The sequence below is a fragment of the Vipera berus genome, assembly GCF_964194415.1.
Source record: "Vipera berus genome assembly, chromosome: 1".
NCBI lineage: Eukaryota > Metazoa > Chordata > Lepidosauria > Squamata > Viperidae > Vipera > Vipera berus.
This window is the reverse complement of record NC_138202.1, coordinates 11,081,767-11,102,193: the sequence shown is the minus strand read 5'-3', so window position 1 is coordinate 11,102,193 and position 20,427 is coordinate 11,081,767. Positions and strand designations below refer to the sequence as shown.

The following is a 20,427-nucleotide window of genomic DNA, read 5'->3' as shown; positions in this document are numbered from 1 at the left end:
ACTACCTGTCCAACTGATGGCTGGATTTCCGTTCAGCGTTGAAGGCGACGCAATGCATTCGCACAAAGCTCGAGTCTAAGCTAAAGAGGGCACTTAGCAAACCCGACGCGTCCCTCCGCTCCCCGTTCACACGTAGCTGTACAATCGGTCTCAGGTTGGCTCGCGGGCGCTGTTACCTGAACCCCTCCGCCGGTTTCGCATCTCTCGGGAGGATCCCGGAGCCGGATAGTGTCTTTCAACGCCACCTACTTCACGGAGTGATTCCCAGAAAGCTCCCAGTGCAGCCGCCGGGAAATCTTGGGAGAAGCAGGCAGAGTAAAATAGCGGAGTGGTTCCCAGAAAGCTCCCAGTGCAGCCGCCGGGAAATCTTGGGAGAAGCAGGCAGAGTAAAATAGCGGAGTGGTTCCCAGAAAGCTCCCAGTGCAGCCGCCGGGAAATCTTGGGAGAAGCAGGCAGAGTAAAATAATCTAACTCCAATCACGGATTTTCCTATTGCGCTGGAGTGAACCGGCAGCTTCCGAAGGAGCAGTCCAGATGCATGCACGCACGCCTTGCATGCTCACGAACAAGTCTCCTTAAATCCAGGAGGAGGATCTTCAGAGGAAACGGCGACCAGCCTGGCGCTGCAGGTGGCTGCGATCCCCCGCGCCTTTCCTCGACGGCCAGCCTCGCTGGGTCGTTCGCAACGGGCGCCCCCTAGCAGCTGGCGAGGGTCGCCCGACGGGGCGGCAGCGGCGGCGGCGGCTTTGCCTTTTGGCTCTTCAGAGCCGCGCGGCGCGCCTGCGCGCAGCGGCTCTGCCGCTGTTCCAGCTGCAAACAGCTGGTGCGGGGCCGGCGCGCGCGCTGATAGGCGGCTGCGGCAAAAGAGGCAGCCTCGCGCTTGTGCTTGCGCGGCGGAGCCGTGAGCGGCCGGTGTGAGTATGCAGGCGCCCGAGCCTATGCCGAGCTACGAGCAATTGGTGCGGCGTAGTTACCGGAGCCTGGTCGGAGCGCTGCGGAGCTGCACAGATTGCGGCTGGGAACTGTCCCGCCGGACGTGGGCCGAGAACGCCCGCTTGGCCTGGACGGAGGCGCTGCTTTTTCTCCTTTGCGCCGTCGGTTGGACTCTAGCGCGCCGCGTAGCCGCTCGCTACTTCTTTCGGGTCAGTAGAATCCAGATCGAGGAAGGCAAGAGGGGAATTTTTTATGGCGGGGGGGGGGGGAGAGGATGTCCGGAGTGCTCGCTTCATTACATTCCCTTGTGTGTGTGTGTGTGTGTGTGTGTGTGTGTGGGGAGGGGACACTGCAAGGGAGCCAAGATGACCCATTGTTGCAATTGCCCGGGGAATTATGTATTGCATTATTTAGGGAATTACTTTGGGGAAGAAAATTACTTTGGGGAAGAAAAGGCTGCCTTCCCAAAAAAAAAATTTGGGGGGGGGGAGGATGAAATCCGTCACTGCACCATGTTAAGAGAATTCTTTTGGGGCGAACGAAAACGGATTATTAACTGAGAGCCGGGGGGGGGTTGTGTGTGTGTGTGGTGTGCGCGCGCGCGCGCGTGTGTGTAACAAGAGACCGGGTAGGAAGGGCATTGGTCCTTGCGTTGTTTTGCTCGGAGGGGAGGAAATTAGCCTTGCGGGCGGGCGTGCATGTCTGCATGCCTGTGAATACGGGGCGAAATGAGGTGGGGGGGGGATCCAAATTGGCCGTGTCACTGCATTTCAAGATGGGGCGGACGGAGTACGTGCGAGGCTGCGCAACGAGCCACCGACTAGGCTTTGCCATATATATGCCCACCGCTTCCCCTTCCCATATATATATATATATATGGATCTTCGGTCATTCGGGTTTCCTCCCGCGTAGAACTAAAGGTGTAGGTGCAACGTTTCGACGGAATCCCATCCGTCATCATCAGGCTGGTGGCTTTAGCTTCCTTCCTTCCTACATACATACAGTGCTTTTTTTGTGAAAGAAAAAGGTGCCGGAACTCACACATGTCATACAACCCGCCTTGCCTATCCTACAAGGTTCCATCCAAAAAAGGTGCCAGAACTCCGTTCTGAGCGTTCTATGAGAAAAAAAGCCCTGCATACATACATACACATACACACACACACACACACAAGGGAAGGGGAAGCGGTGGGCCTTGGCGAGGAAGAAATATCAATTCAATGGCCCATTATTATATACAATGGCCCATTATATATATATATATATATATATATATTATATATATTCAGAATTGCGGGAAGGGGAAGCGGTGGGCCGAAATCCAGTTTTGCATGGCTTGAGAAGAAATGAATTAACATTAAGCAACCTGCCAGTATGCGCGTGTAAGGGAGAGAATGCCTTTGCACACATGGAGTGGGCCCAGCTGGTCACCGTGTTGCGTTGCCTTGTGTTGGGGAAGCGGTAGAGAGAGGGCAGAGAAAAAATCAGAGATCTTTTTTTGCCATGGTCTTCTAGAAGAGTCTTGGATGCTGGATGCGTGTGAAGTGCTGTATCCTTCACCCAAAAACCTTTGGCTTTTAGCATTTCTCGATCAGGATTGAAATAAGCCATTTTCCCCCCAGTGTCAGTAAGTTTAAATGAGTTGGGGTTTTAATCTGTCAGGAGGGATCATTTATAGCAATGTTTTCCAATCTTGGCAACTTTAAGATGTCTGGACTTCAACTCCCAGAATTCCCTGTCCAACATGGGGAAACCACTACCGTAGCGGATTTCCCTCAATATACTTCCCATATTTCCCTCAATATACTTTAAAAAAAATAAAAATAAAAACAGTCAGAAAATAGCAACACTGATTTAACATACCCTTGTGAAACTTCTAGTGTGCAGAACTGGGGCCTGTAGATGAAATGGTGACTGACGGAATTTCGAGAGTTTTGCTCAAGCCTGTTACGATTTTTATCCAGGCCAGTAGTATTTTAAGGCACCAGGCTAGAAACCAGGAGATAGTGACTTCTAGTCCTGTCAGTCAATTCTCTCTCAGGCCTGGAAAGGAGACAGTGGCAAATCACTTCCAAAAAACCTTTTCAGGAAAACCGCATGGACTTGTCCGGGCAGTCGCCAAGCGTCAAAAGCTATCTGAAAGACATACACACCCAAACAAAAATCTAATGTCATGTATTTTGACAACCACTTGAACTCTGATCCTTCATTGCAGAAGACCTACCTCCTGGATGAGATGTGCTGGATCAGACGACCTGGATATTCAGGTAGTCCTCATTTAGTGATTGTTCGGTAGTGATAAAAGAGAAAGCTTGCAACCATCCTTGCGTTCACAACCTTCACAGGTCTGTAAAGCAAAGAAAAGCTTAAGTAAGATTGTAAACAGTTGTGGCTTCACTTTCGTGCTTTGCTTCGTGACCAAGTTGAGGATCCCAGTTGTGGTCACTAAACAAGGACAACCTGTACCCCAGTTCACATTTACTTGATCATGAAGCCACGGTTTCATGCTTGATTCTGTAAGTAGTAATATAGTAAATAGATATACCGGTAGATATATAAATTTATTTATTTCTCATCTTTATTATTTTTACAAATAATTTAAAGCAAGCAAACACATCCAACACATCTTCCTCCTCCTATTTTGCTCCTAACAACAACCCTGTGAGGTGAGTTGGACTAAGAGAGAGTGACTGGCCAAAGGTCACCCAGCTGGCTTTCATGGCCAAGACAGGGACTTGAACTCACTCCCGCTTTCTAGCCTGGTGCCTTAACCACTACTAGACCTTCAGCCTAGAAACCCATTTCCAGTCCTTATGAATATAAATGGAGGACTCATTAAACGAGTATTATAATTAAAAGCAGCTATCCCAGCAGGCAGAGTTGACTTTGGTTGAATTAAAAGATTAACCAGAATTGGATTTGATAGGACAGGAGACCGCTAAGAAATCCCAGGAGTATAGTCTACATTGGTGATAATGGTGGTCCCCATTGTCGCCAATTCCTCCCTCCCTCCCTCCCTCCCTCATACACACACACACACTCAAACACAGACTATGGTTGATGGTGACATCTTTTCTGATTCACTTTAATAGTAATTTCTTCAGTGGAAAAGGTGGTACCAGATCCCTAGTTCTTTGCCTCCCCAAAACATAACAGAGTAGGTGATGAGTCCCTGCTGAGCATAAAGACTGTTCTGATGAAGGGCAGATGTGGGGAATTGGAGAAGAAGGCTAAGGGAAGCAAAACATGCTTTTTGGATGACAAAGCATGACAGAGAGAAATTGCAGAGGAAGCAGCTAGTCAGACTCCCCCCATCCTTCTATGCTGCCTGACTGGGACTCAACTCTTTGCCCAGGCAGAGAAGACAGCTGGCTCTTTAAGGTGGAAAGCCTTACTTAGGGGAAGGGGGGCAGAGACTATAGAAAGTATGGAGTTTCTTATATGCTCACAACTAAGCCTGGGATGTTTAGTGAGAGCATGGGTGGAAAAGCAAGCCTCTAATTCAGGCATGTCAAACTGCCGGCCCACGGGCCAGAGGCGTTGTCCTGAAACCGCGCCCACCCCATTGCCGGCAATGGGGGGAAAGTCGTGATACGTCAGGTGACATCGCAGGTTTGACATGCCTGCTCTAATTGCTGCCGCCAGATGTTGTCCTTGGATAGACCCTCCAGTCTGAATCTTCAAGGAAGTTATTGGGTTGGGCAGCTGTGGCTCCAGACCTCTCTCTGTTTTGGCTTCAGCCTCTGTCTCTGAATGATTCAAGGGACTAGGGCAGGGGTCTTCAAACATGGCCCTTTTATGACTTGTGGACTTCAACTTCCAGAATTCCTCAGCCAGGCACGCTGGCTGAGGAATTCTGGGAGTTGAAGTCCACAAGTCATAAAAGGGCCAAGTTTGAAGACCCCTGGACTAGGGAGAATGAACTTCTCTGCATCTTTAAAGAAAAAAACAGTGTTTGCTTTCTGTTCCTCAGATATCACCTAGCCACCACTGCAACAGAGCTCCAAGTACTTTCTATCATGGCTTATTCACGAACCTGGATAAAATTTGGAGAATGACTGGTCACCATGGGTAAAATCAAAAAGTTGGAGTTTGAGGTCCTCCTGGTTTTTTTGGGGGGGGGGATTGTTTTAAATCCCTTTGATCCTCTACCAATCCTCGCTGTGATCTCTGTCCAGGACATTGGGTTCGATCCTCTTGAGTCCCACTTAAACATTGAAACAGAATTTTAATTTGCAAGGTAGCAGCTTATTAAACATGCAAAGAATAATAGTGTGTAGAATGATTTTGGAATAATTTCATTGAATTTAAATTTAATTGGAAGAAATTAAAAGGTTGTGCCTTTACAATTTTAGGGGTGGGTACCTGCTAGCATATAACCTAGTGTCAGTGTTGACCCCGGAGGGTTATGGAAGTCTAATATGTTCCAAGGCCTGGTTTTCGTATGTCTGTGAAGCCCCTGTTGCGTTTTTGTTTTTTAAGATAGTTGGACAACACTGTTTTGTTCCTTGCTTTTAACTGTTTTGACTGTTTGGATGTTGTAAGCTGCTCAGAGACTTTCACGGTGGGTGGCTGTAATACATTTCAATGATAATAATGGTAATAGGTGCCTTGGGTGCACTCCCAAAATAATCAGAACACCACTTGGACACCGTGGACATTGACATATTGACCATTAGTCAATTGCAAAAGGCAGATTCCTTTGGAACAACTGACATCAGTGCTACCATTGAACAACTGCTGCCTATTCCAGGTACTTGGAAAGGACTCAGTAGATGGATAAAAATGCCAAATCCAGTCTACACATCTGGCTAACTGCAATGAACCATAATAATGACATAAAGGTAAATGTAGGGTCTTTCTTACTGATTATACGGTAGCAGTAGGTTCTCGGACTGATAAAGATTTGGGAAGTCCTTCAGGCAAAAAAACAGCAGCAGGCTACCTTGTTAACCAGTGAAAAGTCTTGGCTCTTTGCTGGATCACAGGTTAGGAAGACAACGAGAAAATTTCCACCCTAAAATACATGGGCTATATGGTTCTTAAAGGGGAAACAGTCCAGCAGCTTGAATTCTTCTAACCCAGGGCTCTTCACACTTGGCCCTTTTATGACTTGTGGACTTCCAATACCCAGAATTCCTCAGCCAGCGTGCCTGGCTGAGGAATTCTGGGAGTTGAAGTCCACAAGTCATAAAAGGGCCAGGTTTGAAGACCCCTGTTCAATGCATCCTGTGCAAAAAAAAAACAAAACCAACCTCTGTGAGGTTTGGGAAAGAATCACTTTCACTTTTAAACGTCTGCAAAAGAGCTTGACACTAATTATTAGTGAGAGAACACAGGTAGATTTTTCTTAAACTAGTTAAGGGGGGAAAAACCGGAAACAATGATAGCTTTCACTGTTTGATGCTGCAGGCCCAGGATGGAGGAAGTCTTAATACAGTGACTTATTCTTCACTTCCCAGAATTCCGTAGCCAGCATGGGGAATTTGGGGAATTGAAGTCCACATATCTTAAAGTTGACAAGGTTGAAAAGCCTGGTCTAACGTTACTGCGTGTTGCTGTCTTTCAGGCTACCAATCCCATAATTCACAACTTCTGGAGGCAGGTTATTCCACTGGTGAACTGTCCTCACTGTTATGAAGTTTCTCCTTAATTCCAGGTTGCTTCTCGCCTTGGTTAGTTTCCATCCGTTGCTTCGTATCCTGCCTTCAGGTGCTTTGGAGAATAGCTTGACCCTCTCTTCTTTGTGGCAGCCCCGTAGATATTGGAATGCTGCTATTATATCCTAAATTCAGATGTATTTGATTACCAAGCCAGGGTTTCACAAATTTATTTGCAAAGGAAAAATCCAGATATTTTTTTTTGCAAACCAATATCATTCCTGTTAGCCTATTCCAGTGTTTTTCAACCTTTTTTGGGCAAAGGCACACTTGTTTCATGAAAAAAATCACGAGGCATTCCACCGTTTTCCGCACCGTTGGGCCTCCCCACGGTCGCTACACAAACGGTCGTAAGTTGAGGATGGCCTGTGTTCTCAAGGGGTTGGACTAGATGACCTCCAAGGTCCCTTCCAACATTATTATTATTATTATTATTATTATTATTATTATTATTATTATTATTATTATTATTATTATTATTATTATTATTATTATTATTATTATTATTATTAGCCTCTTTATTTTATTTTATTTTGGGGCTTTTGTTTGTTTTTGCTGTGAAGGAAAAGGAAAGCTTGCATTTCTTTTTAATTTATCTTTCTGTATTTTCTTTTTTCTCTTCTTTTCTTTCTTCCTTCCTTCCTTCCCTCTCTTCCCACCCTCTCTTTTCTTTCTTTATCTTCCTTCCTTCCTTTCTCTCTCCCACTTTCTTTCCCTCCCTCTCTCAATTTCTTGCTTTCTACTTGTTGTGGAAATTGGAAGCTACTTGCATTTCTTTTTAATTTTTCTTTCTGCATTTTTCTCCTTCATTTATTTTTCTTTCTCTTTCTTTCTTTCTTTCCTTCTTTCTTTCTTTTCTCTTTCTTTCTTTCTCTTTCTTTTCTCTTTCTTTCTTTCTATCTTTCTTCCTTTCTTTCCTGCCTTTCTCTCTCCCACTTTCTTTCCCTCCCTCTCCCGGTGCCCAGCCGAGGCCGTGCAACAGGCAACAGCCTCCTCAGGGCTCAGCCAGCCAGAACTCACCCTCCCGTCTAGCTCAGCCCGTTCGGTAAAAATGCCGAACGGGCTCAGAAGGCGTTCCCAGGCACTCCGCCGCAGGCCCCAGGCGCCCCGTCGCTCGGAACGGCCCGGCCACTTTAGGTCCAGGTTCCCCACCGCCCGACTCATCTTCGGCGGCCTCAGAAACGTTGCCGCCGCCGCGGGTCAGGCCCGGCGGACCCGGACCGGCACACCAACATCTCCCGCGGCCTCTGCAAGTTGTTACAGCACCGGGAACTCCCGGTGCCCAGCCGAGGCCGTGCAACAGGCAACAGCCTCCTCAGGGCTCAGCCAGCCAGAACTCACCCTCCTGTCTAGCTCAGCCGCGGGCCACGGCCATCTTCTCCGGAGGGAGGTAAAAAAAAAAAAATTTCCCACGGCACACCAGGCAACAGCTCGCGGCACACTAGTGTGCCGCGGAACAGCGTTTGAAAAACACTGGCCTATTCAATTCATTATCAGGCACAAGAACGTGGGCTGCATTATTGGAAGTGGAAACCAAAATTCCATCCAGCCTAGTTTACGAGATGAAGCTTTTAAAGAAATTATTTATGTGGTTAAAAATGGGAACGTTGAAAATGTTGGCTAACAGACAGAGGAATAATAAGATATCATATTCAAAGAAACCACCCAAGTAGATTGAAACGGAAAGCTTTCCGTGGAGAATTTGGACCTGCAAAATTTCCAGGGCCACATCTCTGCTTATATGGCCTTGAAAGAAAGCTGAAATCCTCATAGGTCACTTTCAGTATAATAAGATTAGTGATGCTTGAAATAAACGCTTTGGTATAGTATAGAAGAGCTGGCACTGAAGCTTCTGCCGCTGAATTATTGCTTAATCTCCTCTGATGTCATAGAAGATGTTCAGCAGCATCTTGAAAGCTTCTGTCTGCTTCTGGAAAAAAGGAAGCCAATGAGAGCATTGGTGTGAAAGTGCGGGGAGTCCTCAACTTACGACTCGGAACAGAATTTCAGGTGCTAAACGAGGTGTTTGTTAAATGAGTTGTGTCCGATTTTACGACCTTTTTGCCATGCTTGTTAAGCAGTTGTTAAATGAATCCAGCTTCCCCTATTGCAGGGGTAGGCAACTTTGGCTCTCTTATGACTCGTGGAATTCAACTCCCAGAACTCCTGAGCCAGCCATGCTGAGGGTAAAGGGAAAGTTTCCAAGCTGAGCCATGCTGGCTCAGGAATTCTGGGAGTTGAAGTCCACGAGTCATGAAAGAGCCAAGGTTGCCTACCCCTACCCTATTGCTTGTCAGAAGCTGGCTGAGGAGGTCACAAATGGCGATCGCATGACCTCAGGACACTGTAAGATGTGCTGGTTGCCAAGCACGCCAGTCTTAATCATGTAATTGCGGGGATGCTATGACAGTCGAAAGCCATTTTTTGCAGTGCTGTTGTAACTTCAAAAGGTGGAATGTGACAACTCACCATGGGACAACTCGCTGAAGGACAATTTAACTATTGTATTTAATTATTTTAATTTTTGCCATTCACATTTCATTCTGCCCCTCCTTTTTCATGCTGTCTTTAATGATTTTATTCCTCTGTTTGAGGGGTAGGCAACCTTGGCTCTTTTATGACTTGTGGACTTCAACTCCCAGAATTTCTGAGCCAGCCATGCTGAGGGGAAAGGGAAAGGTTTCCAAGCTGAGCCATGCCGGCTCAGGAATTCTGGGAGTTGAAGTCCAGGAGTCATAAAAGAGCCAAGGTTGCCTACCCCTGCTCTATTTCTTTAATATTAGTATAATTCTTGTCCTGCAGCGAGTTGGCTGTAGCAAGTTGGCTGTGGCAAGTTGTCATAGACCCTTCCCAAAGATGTCTAAATGGATGGTTGCAAGTCAAGGGTTACCTGTCCTGGCCAGAGAGAGAGAGAATCGGTACATGTGCATAAAATCAAATTAATGTGAAAGATGCCAATATTTTCATGATCTTTTTTTAAGAAGGGACAGCTATTGGACTAAATAATTTGAACTGTAATTGCACAACTGTAATAGAAACCTACTTGGGAGGAATGTTAGAGAAAATTGCTTTACATTACCAAGTAAATGTCTTTATTTTGTAAAAACAAGGATGGAATAGTATTTGATTTAGATCAGGGGTAAGCAACCTTGGTTCTGTTTTGACTCGTGGACTTCAACTCCCAGAATTCCTGAGTCAGCCATGCTTCTGGGAGTGAGTCATAAAAGAGCCAAGGTTGCCTACCCCTGATTTAGATTCAATACTATGTTAAGGGATTGAGGTAGTTCAGTTCTAATGTTATGATTTTTTTAAAAGCTTAAATTCTAAAACTCAAGATTTAAAATCCTGAACGATAATTGCTTGGTATAATTTTTTTTCACTAATATCACTGTTACCTTATTTTATTTTATTTCACTAATTTAATGAAGCAAACAGTTTATTTAAAAGATTACTGAGTTCCTAGTGTTTCAAGAAAAATAAAAGCAAAAAGCAGTTTGCATTATTTCAACTGAGGAATTATTCATGGTGTATAATTCTACATTTTCTATAGTTTTATTTTTCTTAATACAGGGCTTTAATACATTTGCTCTTTATTGATCCATTGAATAAGAATAGAATTTTTAAACTAGATAGACACTCTTGTTAATAGTTATTCAGATTTATAATACATTTATAGGCTAATTCTGAATTTTGATTAATATTGAATATTGGCTTAATAATGGGTTTGAAACTTTGACATTTTTATCCAATGTTATACAACTTGCAATTCACTTGTATGGTTTTTTTCCCTGCACTTTCTCTTGGTAGTGTTTTTAAACATCTACTAAAATAATTTTTTAAAATATCTAGGCCTTTCTTTTCAAATGGAGTTGTTTGGTGTGTTTAGTACTTCCTTTATTACAAGCGTCTGTGGTAAACAAAGGTGGTTTTATACCACATCCTCTCTAGTTTTCTCCGAGATGGGATGAGAGTTTATGGGACTAATTTTCTATGTGCAATGTTTTCTGGCTATGTCTTTTTTCATGTTAAAAACTGAATCAAGTTATAGCAGCCATGATGGAGGCTGGATTTGAAAGCTGACGTAAGGCCTTAAAAAATGATGATTTTAAATAGATGTATGGAAAAGGAACTTTAAAAGAAGTCATTCTGTATTGTACCCCAATAAGCAGGATGCGTAGCAGACTGTATCGTCTCACTTATTTTAATGTATAAATATGGCAAGTAACACATTTTTTTAAATAAAAAAATCTCTACTGGTATGAAAAGGTACTTGTTTTCTGACCTCATTTTTTTATTTTTATAAGCTTTTTATTGTTTTTTTTCCTCTCTACATACATACGTTAGTTTTTCAAACAGCGTGTGATCTGGGTTCATAAAACGCTAATACATAATCAAATCCTACTCTTTGGTTCTCTCCTCTAACCATTTGTAGAATAAATTCCAGCTTTGGTAATATTCCTGTTTCTTCTTCATCTTTCAGCCTCATAGTTAATCTGTCCATCTCCGCGCATTCCAGTATCTTTTTTATCACTTCTTCTTCTGAAGGCATCCGTTCATTCTTCCAGCATTGCGCATAACTTATTCTCTGACCTCATATTTTAAGTGCAGCTGTACCTAAGGACTAGAACCTCATATCCCCTTGTAAAAACCAACGTGTAATCTTTTTTCTTATTTAAAAAAAAACCCCTTTTTGCGAATAGCCCTGGACTGTAGATTGCTGGCTTTTTTTTCCTTTTCTTTTTTTTCCTCTTTGTGGCTGGTTTTGTGAAGATCACCTTCCAGTTTCTGTGCAAAGTGATAAAGGATGCTGAGAAACAGCAAGGGGCAAGGGGGGAGATGCCACACTTCGCTTACTTGCACTTTGTTTCCCTCCATCCTCTTAGTAGTGAAATAACAAGAGTGCAGGTGTGGTAGGAGGAGAGCTGGGTTAGTCTATGGGAGCAAAACGCCGGGAGTCTAGGAACACTTTTTCCAAGGAGCAAATACCCAGCAGGACCGTGCTCAGTAATTTGCTAATTGCTGTTTTCATTTTGCTCTCGCCTTTCTAGTAAACTTAATAGATCTCAGGCACTGGCTAAGCCAGACATGAATTTTTCTCTCTAACAGAGAAAGGAGCTGATGTCACACATTGTAACAAGGGGGAGTTTGCAACAATTTTGTGATCACTGTGGTTAACCTTTTTCTCGTGGCTACTTCAGTTGGCTTTCTGCCTGCACAGCGTGTAAAAAATGGTGGCATTAAGAAAAACCAAACCGTGCTTCAGAAATGACTTTGCAAGAACTAGGCCAGGGGTAGCTGAGGTGGTGGGCCTGGTGCTGGGGAGCAGCTGGAAATACAAATGAAGCTTTGCTTGCTTGCCTGCTGCTCACCTCTAGCTGTGTGGCCAGGTTCCTAACAGGCCACTGACCAGTACTGGCCCATGGCTTAGGGCAGGGGTAGGCAACCTTGGCTCTTTTGTGACTCGTGGACTTCAACTCCCAGAATTCCTGAGCCAGCCACGCTGAGGGGAAAAGGAGAGGTTTCCAAGCTGAGCCATGCTGGCTCAGGAATTCTGGGAGTTGAAGTCCACGAGTCATAAAAGAGCCAAGGTTGCCTACCCCTGGCCTAGGGGTTGGGGACCCCTTCTCTAAAAATTGCAGTCTCTCTTTACTAAAGGTTGGTTCTTAGTGATTGCAGGAATTGGGGCCCTGCAATTTGCTCAGATAGTCCTTGACTCAAAACCATTCATTTAGCAATTGTTGGAAGTTACCATAGCACTGGAAAAAGTGACTTGCAACTGCTCCTCACACTTACAGCCATTGTACAGTCCCCATGGTCATGAGATCAAAATTGGGTTGATTGGCGTCTGCTGGGTCTTTATGACGATTGCAGTGTCCCAGGGTCACGTAATCGCCATTTGCGACCTTCCCATCTGGCTTCCGACAAGCAAAGTCAACGGGAGAAGCCAGATTCATTTTTAACAACCGCATGATTCACTTATCAACTACAGTGATTTGTTTAACAACCTTGGCAAAAAAAGGTCATAAAATCAGGCACGACTAACTGAACGACTGCCTTGATTAGCAATGGAAATTCTGGTCTTAACTGTGATAATAAGTTGATGTTGTGACTCAGGGCCAGCCGGTGGGCCCGGCAGCCGGCTCAGATGTATCGGATGACTCGGGGGAGGAGGAGGGTGTGGAAGACGAACCGGCTGATGATGGCTTGGAGGCTTCGCAGAGCCCTCAGCCGGGGCCCTCTTCTCAGCTGCGTGAGCCCGATAGTGCGGAGGATGATGACCCACAGCTGGCCCTGTTCAAGGACGCCCGACGCAGGAGGCAGTCGAGCAGGACTAAGCAGAAAAAGGCTGCGGGTCTCCTCGGGAGGAGGCACAGGGAGACCACGCCCTGAACTCTAAATAAAAGGAGTGTTTGGGGAGGGGCTGGTTGCTGAAAGCAACCCTTCCGCTTGAGGATTCAAGTTCCTGTGTTTCTTGTTCTGTTGTTTTGCTTGTGAATTAAACTTGGCAGACGCTTTGCAACCTCAGACGCTCTCCAGTCTCTACTGCTTGAACAGGGGTTTGCCTTATTACAAGGCCGGTAGTTGGCTGGTTCAGAACAGTTGAGGACTACCTGTATAGAAAAGGTTTGCCACTGCCCTCTGGGACATTTTTCCCAAATCCCAGTCTAACCTCCAATTCTGGGGTCTCCTGGTGGTCTTTCATCCAAATATTAACCAAATCTAACTCTGCTTAAAGTTTGTATCCAGATACGGTCAACCTGTGGCTGCCACTGATAAAGCAATGGACTGCAAGAATGGCAATCTGAATTTGTCTTGCCTTCCCTTCTTGAAGTGACAATTGGCAACAACTTGGACAAGTTTTGTACCTTCTCTTTTCCATTGCAAAGACTCAAAGTAAGGCAGAAAATGGCTTGCAGAACATTTTGGGAAGTTGTTTCCTGAGAGAAATGGGCAAGGCTCTGGAAATGGGAAAAGAAGTTGAGAGACCTAGACAGCATGTGTGTTACAGGTCAAATTAGTAATGAATCTGTGCAGAGGTTTCTAGTCCACAAGATTGTTTGCTAAGCTAAAAAGTGAATCTCCAAGTTGAATCTTCCTGGGGATTTGTTGGGCGAAACCTGCTTTGTTTCACCTGCAATAATACAAAAGTTCTTCCCCTTGACCATCTCCCAAGATATTTCCTAGCTTAGCCCAGAACTCTAGATCTCTTGGTGGTGTCCCATCAAATTGTTGACCAAGGTTGGCACTCCATCTGGTGGTGAAGGGGGGTACTCTCCATTCTCTGACCAGCCGTACAGAAATGTTTCTGAGAGAGAAAAGAGTGAGCAAAGACAAAAGACTTGGGTCCACTTAGGTGTGACATCCAACACTTCCTTGATTTGCCTCTGAAATGCAGAAACAAGGGTGGGCCTCTCAGCAGGGGAAAGGGAGCCATCTTGCTGCCAAGGATGTCATTTCTTTCTATCCACACACAAACCCAGATACTCCTACATGGTGCAACTTCCTCAGAAATCTCACTCCCTTTAAATATAGGATAGGGTTTCTCAAACTGGAATGACAGCAGTGGGTTCCCCCTTGGATGCCAGCCCACACCCGTTGCCATAGTAGGGAAGCACAGGAAGACCTCTGTTGCCGTGGCAACCCAGACTGCAGTGGGAGAGGCAGGTTTTGATGGCTTCTTTCTTGCAAGCAAGTGCAGAAATTTAAGGGGTGATAAGATTCCTGTGAATTGGAAACACCCTTTGTCTGCCATCTTAAGAATGCTAACTTTGCAAATTTAACCCTTCTATGCTCAGAATCCAATGCTTTACAATGCTTTGGTAAGGCCACACCTGGAATACTGCATCCAGTTTTGGTCACCACGATGTAAAAAAGATGTTGAGACTCTAGAAAGGGTACAGAGAAGAGCAACCAAGATGATTAGGGGGCTGGAGGCTAAAACATATAGGGAACGGTTGCTGGAATTGGGTATGTGTAGTTTAATGAAGAGAAGGGTGAGGGGTGACATGATAGCAGTGTTCCAATATCTCAGGGGCTGCCTCAAAGTTCTCCAAAGCACCTGAAAGCAGGACAAGAAGCAACGGATGGAAACTAGTCAAGGAGAGAAGCAACCTAGAACTAAGGAGAAACTTCCTGACAGTTAGAACAATTAACCAGTGGAACAACCTGCCTCCAGAGGTGGTGAATGCTCCAACACTGGAGGTTTTTAAGAAGAGACTGGACAGCCATTTGCCTGAAATGGTATAGGGTTTCCTGCCTGAGCAGGGGGTTGGACTAGATGACCTCCAAGGTCCCTTCCAACTTTATATTATTATTATTAGTTATGTTGAAGGGAAGGATAAGAAATACACAAAGATAATAAAATTTCAATAGAATTCAATAAAAATTCAAAATAAAAATTCAACATTTCCTTCCTTCCTGAAGAGACGTGTTGCCAAAATAAGCAAGATTTGTCATGTTTGGCACAGAAAATGGAGTGAACAATTAGTTTGTCTATGAGATTTATAGCCTCTCTCTTTTTTCAGCAGCTCGGGGTGTCAATTTACTTGCTCAAAATTGCCAAACTCACCCAGACAGAACTAGCCTGCAATACTGCATTCTAACCACTGTGCCACCACAGCTCTTCTATACATGATAATATAATAATATAATAATATAATATAATATGTTGTTGTTGTTAGCTGCGAAGTCGTGTCCGACCCATCACGACCCTATGGACAACATTCCTCCAGGCCTTTCTGTCCTCTACCATCTTCTGGAGTCCATTTAAGCTCACGCCTACTGCTTCAGTGACTCCATCCAGCCACCTCATTCTCTGTCGTCCCCTTCTTCTATTGCCCTCGATCTTTCCCAGCATTAGGCTTTTCTCCAGTGAGTTCTTCCTTCTCATTAGGTGGCCAAAGTATTTGAGTTTTAGCTTCAGGATCTGGCCTTCTAAAGAGCAGTCAGGATTGATCTCCTCTAGGACTGACCGGTTTGATCGCCTTGCAGTCCAAGGGACTCGCAGGAGTCTTCTCCAGCACCATAGTTCAAAGGCCTCAATTCTTTGGCGCTCAGCCTTTCTTATGGTCCAACTTTCACTGCCATACATTGCAACTGGGAAGACCATAGCCTTGACTATACGCACTTTTGTTGACAGGGTGATGTCTCTGCTTTTTAGTGTGCTGTCTAGATTTGTCATGGCTTTCCTCCCCAGGAGCAAGCGTCTTTTAATTTCTTGGCTACAGTCCCCATCTGCAGTGATCTTGGAGCCCAGGAAAATAAAATCTGTCACTACCTCCATTTCTTCCCCATCTATTTGCCAGGAATTGAGAGGGCCAGATGCCATGATCTTGGTTTTCTTAATGTTAAGTTTCAACCCAAGTTTTGCACTCTCCTTCTTCACCAGCAACAAGAGGCTCTTTAGTTCTTCTTCACTTTCTGCCATTAGAGTGGTATCATCTGCGTATCTTAGGTTGTTGATATTTCTTCCGGCAATCTTAATTCCAACTTTTTATTCATCTAGCCCTGCCTTTCTCATGATGTGCTCTGCATATAAGTTAAATAGGCAGGGCGACAGTATACAGCCTTGCCGGACTCCTTTCCCAATTTTGAACCAATCAGTGGTTCCATGTCCAGTTCTCACTGTTGCTTCTTGACCCGCATATAGGTTTCTCAAGAGACAAATAAGATGGTCTGGTACTCCCATCTCTTTAAGAACTTGCCACAGTTTGTTATGATCCACACAATCAAAGGCTTTAGCATAGTCAATGAAGCAGAAGTAGATGTTTTTCTGGAACTCCCTAGCTTTCTCCATGATCCAGCGTATGTTGGCAATTTGATCTCTAGTTCCTCTGCCTCTTCGAAATCCTGCCTGTACTTCTGGTAGTTCTCGATCCACATACTGCTGAAGTCTAGCTTGTAGGATTTTAAGCATGACTTTACTAGCATGAGAAATGAGTGCAATGGTGCGATAGTTTGAACATTCTTTGGCACTGCCTTTCTTTGGAATTGGAATGTAAACTGATCTTTTCCAATCCTGTGGCCACTGTTGAGTTTTCCAAATTTGCTGGCAAATTGAGTGTAGCACTTTTACTGCACTGTCTTTTAAGATTTTGAATAGCTCAGCTGGAATACTGTCACCTCCACTAGCTTTGTTGTTGCTCAGCTTTTCTAAGGCCCACTTCACTTCACATTCTAGGATGTCTGGCTCGAGGTCAGTGACCACCTCATTGTGATTATCAGGGACATTAAGCTCATTCTTGTATAGTTCTTCTGTGTAATTTTGCCACCTCTTCTTAATCTCTTCTGCCTCTGTTAGGTCCCTGCCATTTTGGTCCTTTATCATGCCCATTTTTGCATTAAACGTTCCCTTCATCTCTCCAATTTTCTTGAAAAGATCTCTGGTCCTCCCTATTCTATTGTTTTCTTCTATTTCTTTGCACTGTTTGTTTAAGAAGGCATTCTTATCTCTTCTAGCTATTCTCTGGAATTCTGCATTCAATTGGGTGTATCTTTCTTTTTCTCCCTTGCCTTTCGCTTCCCTCCTTTCCTCAGCTATTTGCAAAGCTTCCTCAGACAGCCATTTTGCTTTCTTGCATTTCTTTTTCTTTGGGATGGTTTTGGTTGCTACCTGTTGTACAATGTCGCGAACCTCTGTCCATAGTTCTTCAGGCACTCTGTCTATCAGATCTAATTCCTTAAATCTATTTGTCACCTCTACTGTATATTCAACAGGGATATGATTTAATTCATACCTGAGTGGCCTAGCGCTTTTCCCTACTTTCTTCAGTTTAAGCTTAAACTTTGCAAGGAGAAGCTCATGGTCTGAGCCACAGTCAGCTCCTGGTCTTGTTTTTACTGACTGTATAGAGCTTCTCCATCTTTGGCTGCAGAGCATATAGTCAATCTGATTTCTGTGATGACCGTCTGGTGATGTCCATGTGTAGAGCCGTCTCTTGGGTTGTTGGAAAAGAGTGTTTGCTATGACCATCGTATTCTCTTGACAAAATTCTATCAGCCTGTGCCCTGCTTCATTTTGTACTCCAAGGCCAAACTTGCCTGTTATTCCGGTTATCTTTTGGCTTCCTACTTTAGCATTCCAATCCCCCATGATGATAAGGACATCATTTTTTGGTGTTAGTTCTATAAGGTGCTGTAGGGCTTCATAGAACCGGTCAATTTCATCCTCTTCAGCACTGGTGGTTGGGGCATAGACTTGGACTACTGTGATATTGAATGGTTTGCCTTGGATTCGAACTGAGATCATTCTGTCATTTTGAGGATTGTATCCCAGTATTGCTTTTCCTACTCTTTTATTGACTATGAAGGCTACTCCATTTCTTCTGAGGGATTCTTGCCCGCAGTAGTATACCTGGTGGTCATCTGAATTAAATTCACCCATTCCTGTCCATTTTAGTTCGCTGATACCTAAGATGTCGATGTTCAGTCTTGTCATCTCTTGTTTGACCACGTCCAGCTTTCCTTGATTCATGGATCTTACATTCCAGGTTCCTATGGAGAAAAAATCTTTACAGCATCGGACTTTCCTTTCACCACCAGACACATCCACAGCTGAGCGTCCTTTCGGCTTTGGCCCAGTCGCTTCATTCTTTCTGGCGCTACTAGTACTAGCCCTCTGCTCTTCCCCAGTAGCATATTGGACGCCTTCCGACCTGAGGGGCTCATCTTCCAGCGTCATATCGTTTTGCCTTTTGGTACTGTCCATAGGGTTTTCATGGCAAAGATACTGGAGTGGGTTGCCATTTCCTTCTCCAGTGGATCACGTTTTGTCAGAACTCTCGGCTATGACCTGTCCGTCTTGGGTGGCCCTGCACGGCATAGCTCATAGCTTCATTGAATTACGCAAGCCCCTTCGCCACGACAAGGCAGTAATCCATGAAGGGGATAATATAATATAATATAATATAATATAATATAATATAATATAATATAATATAATATAATATAATATAATAATATAATATAATAAAGAGCGTAATAAGTACAGAAAAAGAAAAAAGATAAATAGTGCAGAGAGAATGAAAAAGGAAAAGCTTATGATTTCTGAAGCAAATATAAGCACATTTAAATATTAAAATATATTTAAATATTAATTATTTAATATTAAAATATTAATTCTTATTTTATGATTAAAGGTAGTTCTCGACTTATGACTACAACTGAGCCCAGAAATTTCTGTTGCCCAGCAAGGTAGTTGTTAAATAAGCTTTGCTCCATTTTATAACATTTTTTTGACACCGTTAAGCAAAACACTGTGGTTAAGGGAATCATGCGGTCATTAAGTGAATCTGGCTTCTCCATTGATTTTGCTCGTCAGAAGCCGGCTGGGAAGGTTACAAATGCTGGTCACATGACCCAGGACAATGCAACCGTCATAAATTCATGCCAGTTGCCAAGTGCTTCAATTTTGATCACTTGACCATGGAGATGCTACAACAGTCTTGAAAAACAATCATAGCAATCATCATACCCTAAAGCAAAAAGATTTTGGGTTCAAATACATTTATGGCTGGAGAAAATGACTAAAAACCAAATAGACTTTAAACGAGAATTATTTTTGTTATGAATAATAAGAGCTAATTATGGGATATTTAATACTACACGTACTAATGGCAGCAAGAATTGTATTTGCCCAACACTGGAAAAATGAAGACTTACCAGCTGAAAAAGTACTAATTTAAGAAAATTTTAGAGTGTGCAGAAATGGATAGATTGACTTTAAAGGTTAAAGAGAAAGAAGACTCAGTGTACTTTAGAACATGGGATAATTTCTATCAATGCTAGAACAGGGGTAGGCAACCTTGGCTCTTTTATGACTCGTGGACTTCAACTCCCAGAATTCCTGAGCCAGCATGGCTCAGCTTGGAAACCTCTCTTTTCCCTCAGCATGGCTGGCTCAGGAATTCTGGGAGTTGAAGTCCATGAGTCATATAAAAGAGCCAAGGTTGCCTACCCCTGGGCTAGAAAAACGAGTTAGAGAGAAAGGAATGTGATGTGTAATTTTGAATATATATTAGCAAGAAGGCTTTTGAGTGATTAATTAAGATATTGTTTATGATAATTCTGTTATCTATCATTGTTTGTTAAACACATGAACCCAGACATTATGCTGTTTGCTAAATATTGAGAATGTTATTTGGAAAAACCCCAACCCTAATCCTAACCCTAACCCAAGGGTAAGCAACCTTGGCTCTTTTATGACTCGTGGACTTCAACTCCCAGAATTCCTGAGCCAGCTGGCTCAGGAATTCTGGGAGTTGAAGTCCACGAGTCATAAAAGAGCCAAGGTGGCCTACCCCTACCCTAACTCTAATCCAAATCCCAACCCTAAGGTTTTTTTTCTAATCATCAAAACCACAGATCATGAGTGCATTTTTCCCCATTTCAGGCAACAAGTCCATAAGGGTTCCTAGTCAGCCATAAACATACAGAACGTATAATTTTTTCCCTAGTCAGAGAAGTTAGTTTAACCATCTCCGCAAGTTCCACCATCTTCATCAGCCGTCCCTCCGTTGTTGGTAGCACTGAGCCTTTCCAGTTTTGAGCCTATAATAGTCTTGCTACAGTTAACATATATAAAAACAAAATTCCATGACTTTTTTTTCTAGATGCTTGTCCATTAGGACCAAAAGAAAAGCCTCTGATTTCAGTTGGACTTTAACTTTTAAAAACCTTTGCATTAATATGTCTTTCTATACAATTTTTTTTTAGCTTTTTGGCATGTCCACTAAATATGATAACATGTCCGTTAGCATTGTTCACATTTTTGGCAAAGATTTCTGCAAAGCCTTTTAATAGAATTTGTTACCTGGAACAGGTGCTACAAGATTTC

General features: G+C 43.7%; 1 protein-coding gene across 1 annotated transcript in view; it reads left to right on the top strand.

Annotated features, from left to right (window-relative positions):
* Positions 1-920: 920 nt before the first annotated feature.
* CERS1 (ceramide synthase 1) overlaps positions 921-20,427 on the top strand; it is a gene marked incomplete at its 5' end in the record, with an annotated part of 46,005 nt that continues 26,498 nt past the window's right edge. The window contains one exon of the mRNA XM_081346145.1: positions 921-1,142. Within this exon, the coding sequence (XP_081202271.1) occupies positions 921-1,142 (222 nt within the window). The remainder of the gene's footprint in view (positions 1,143-20,427) is intronic.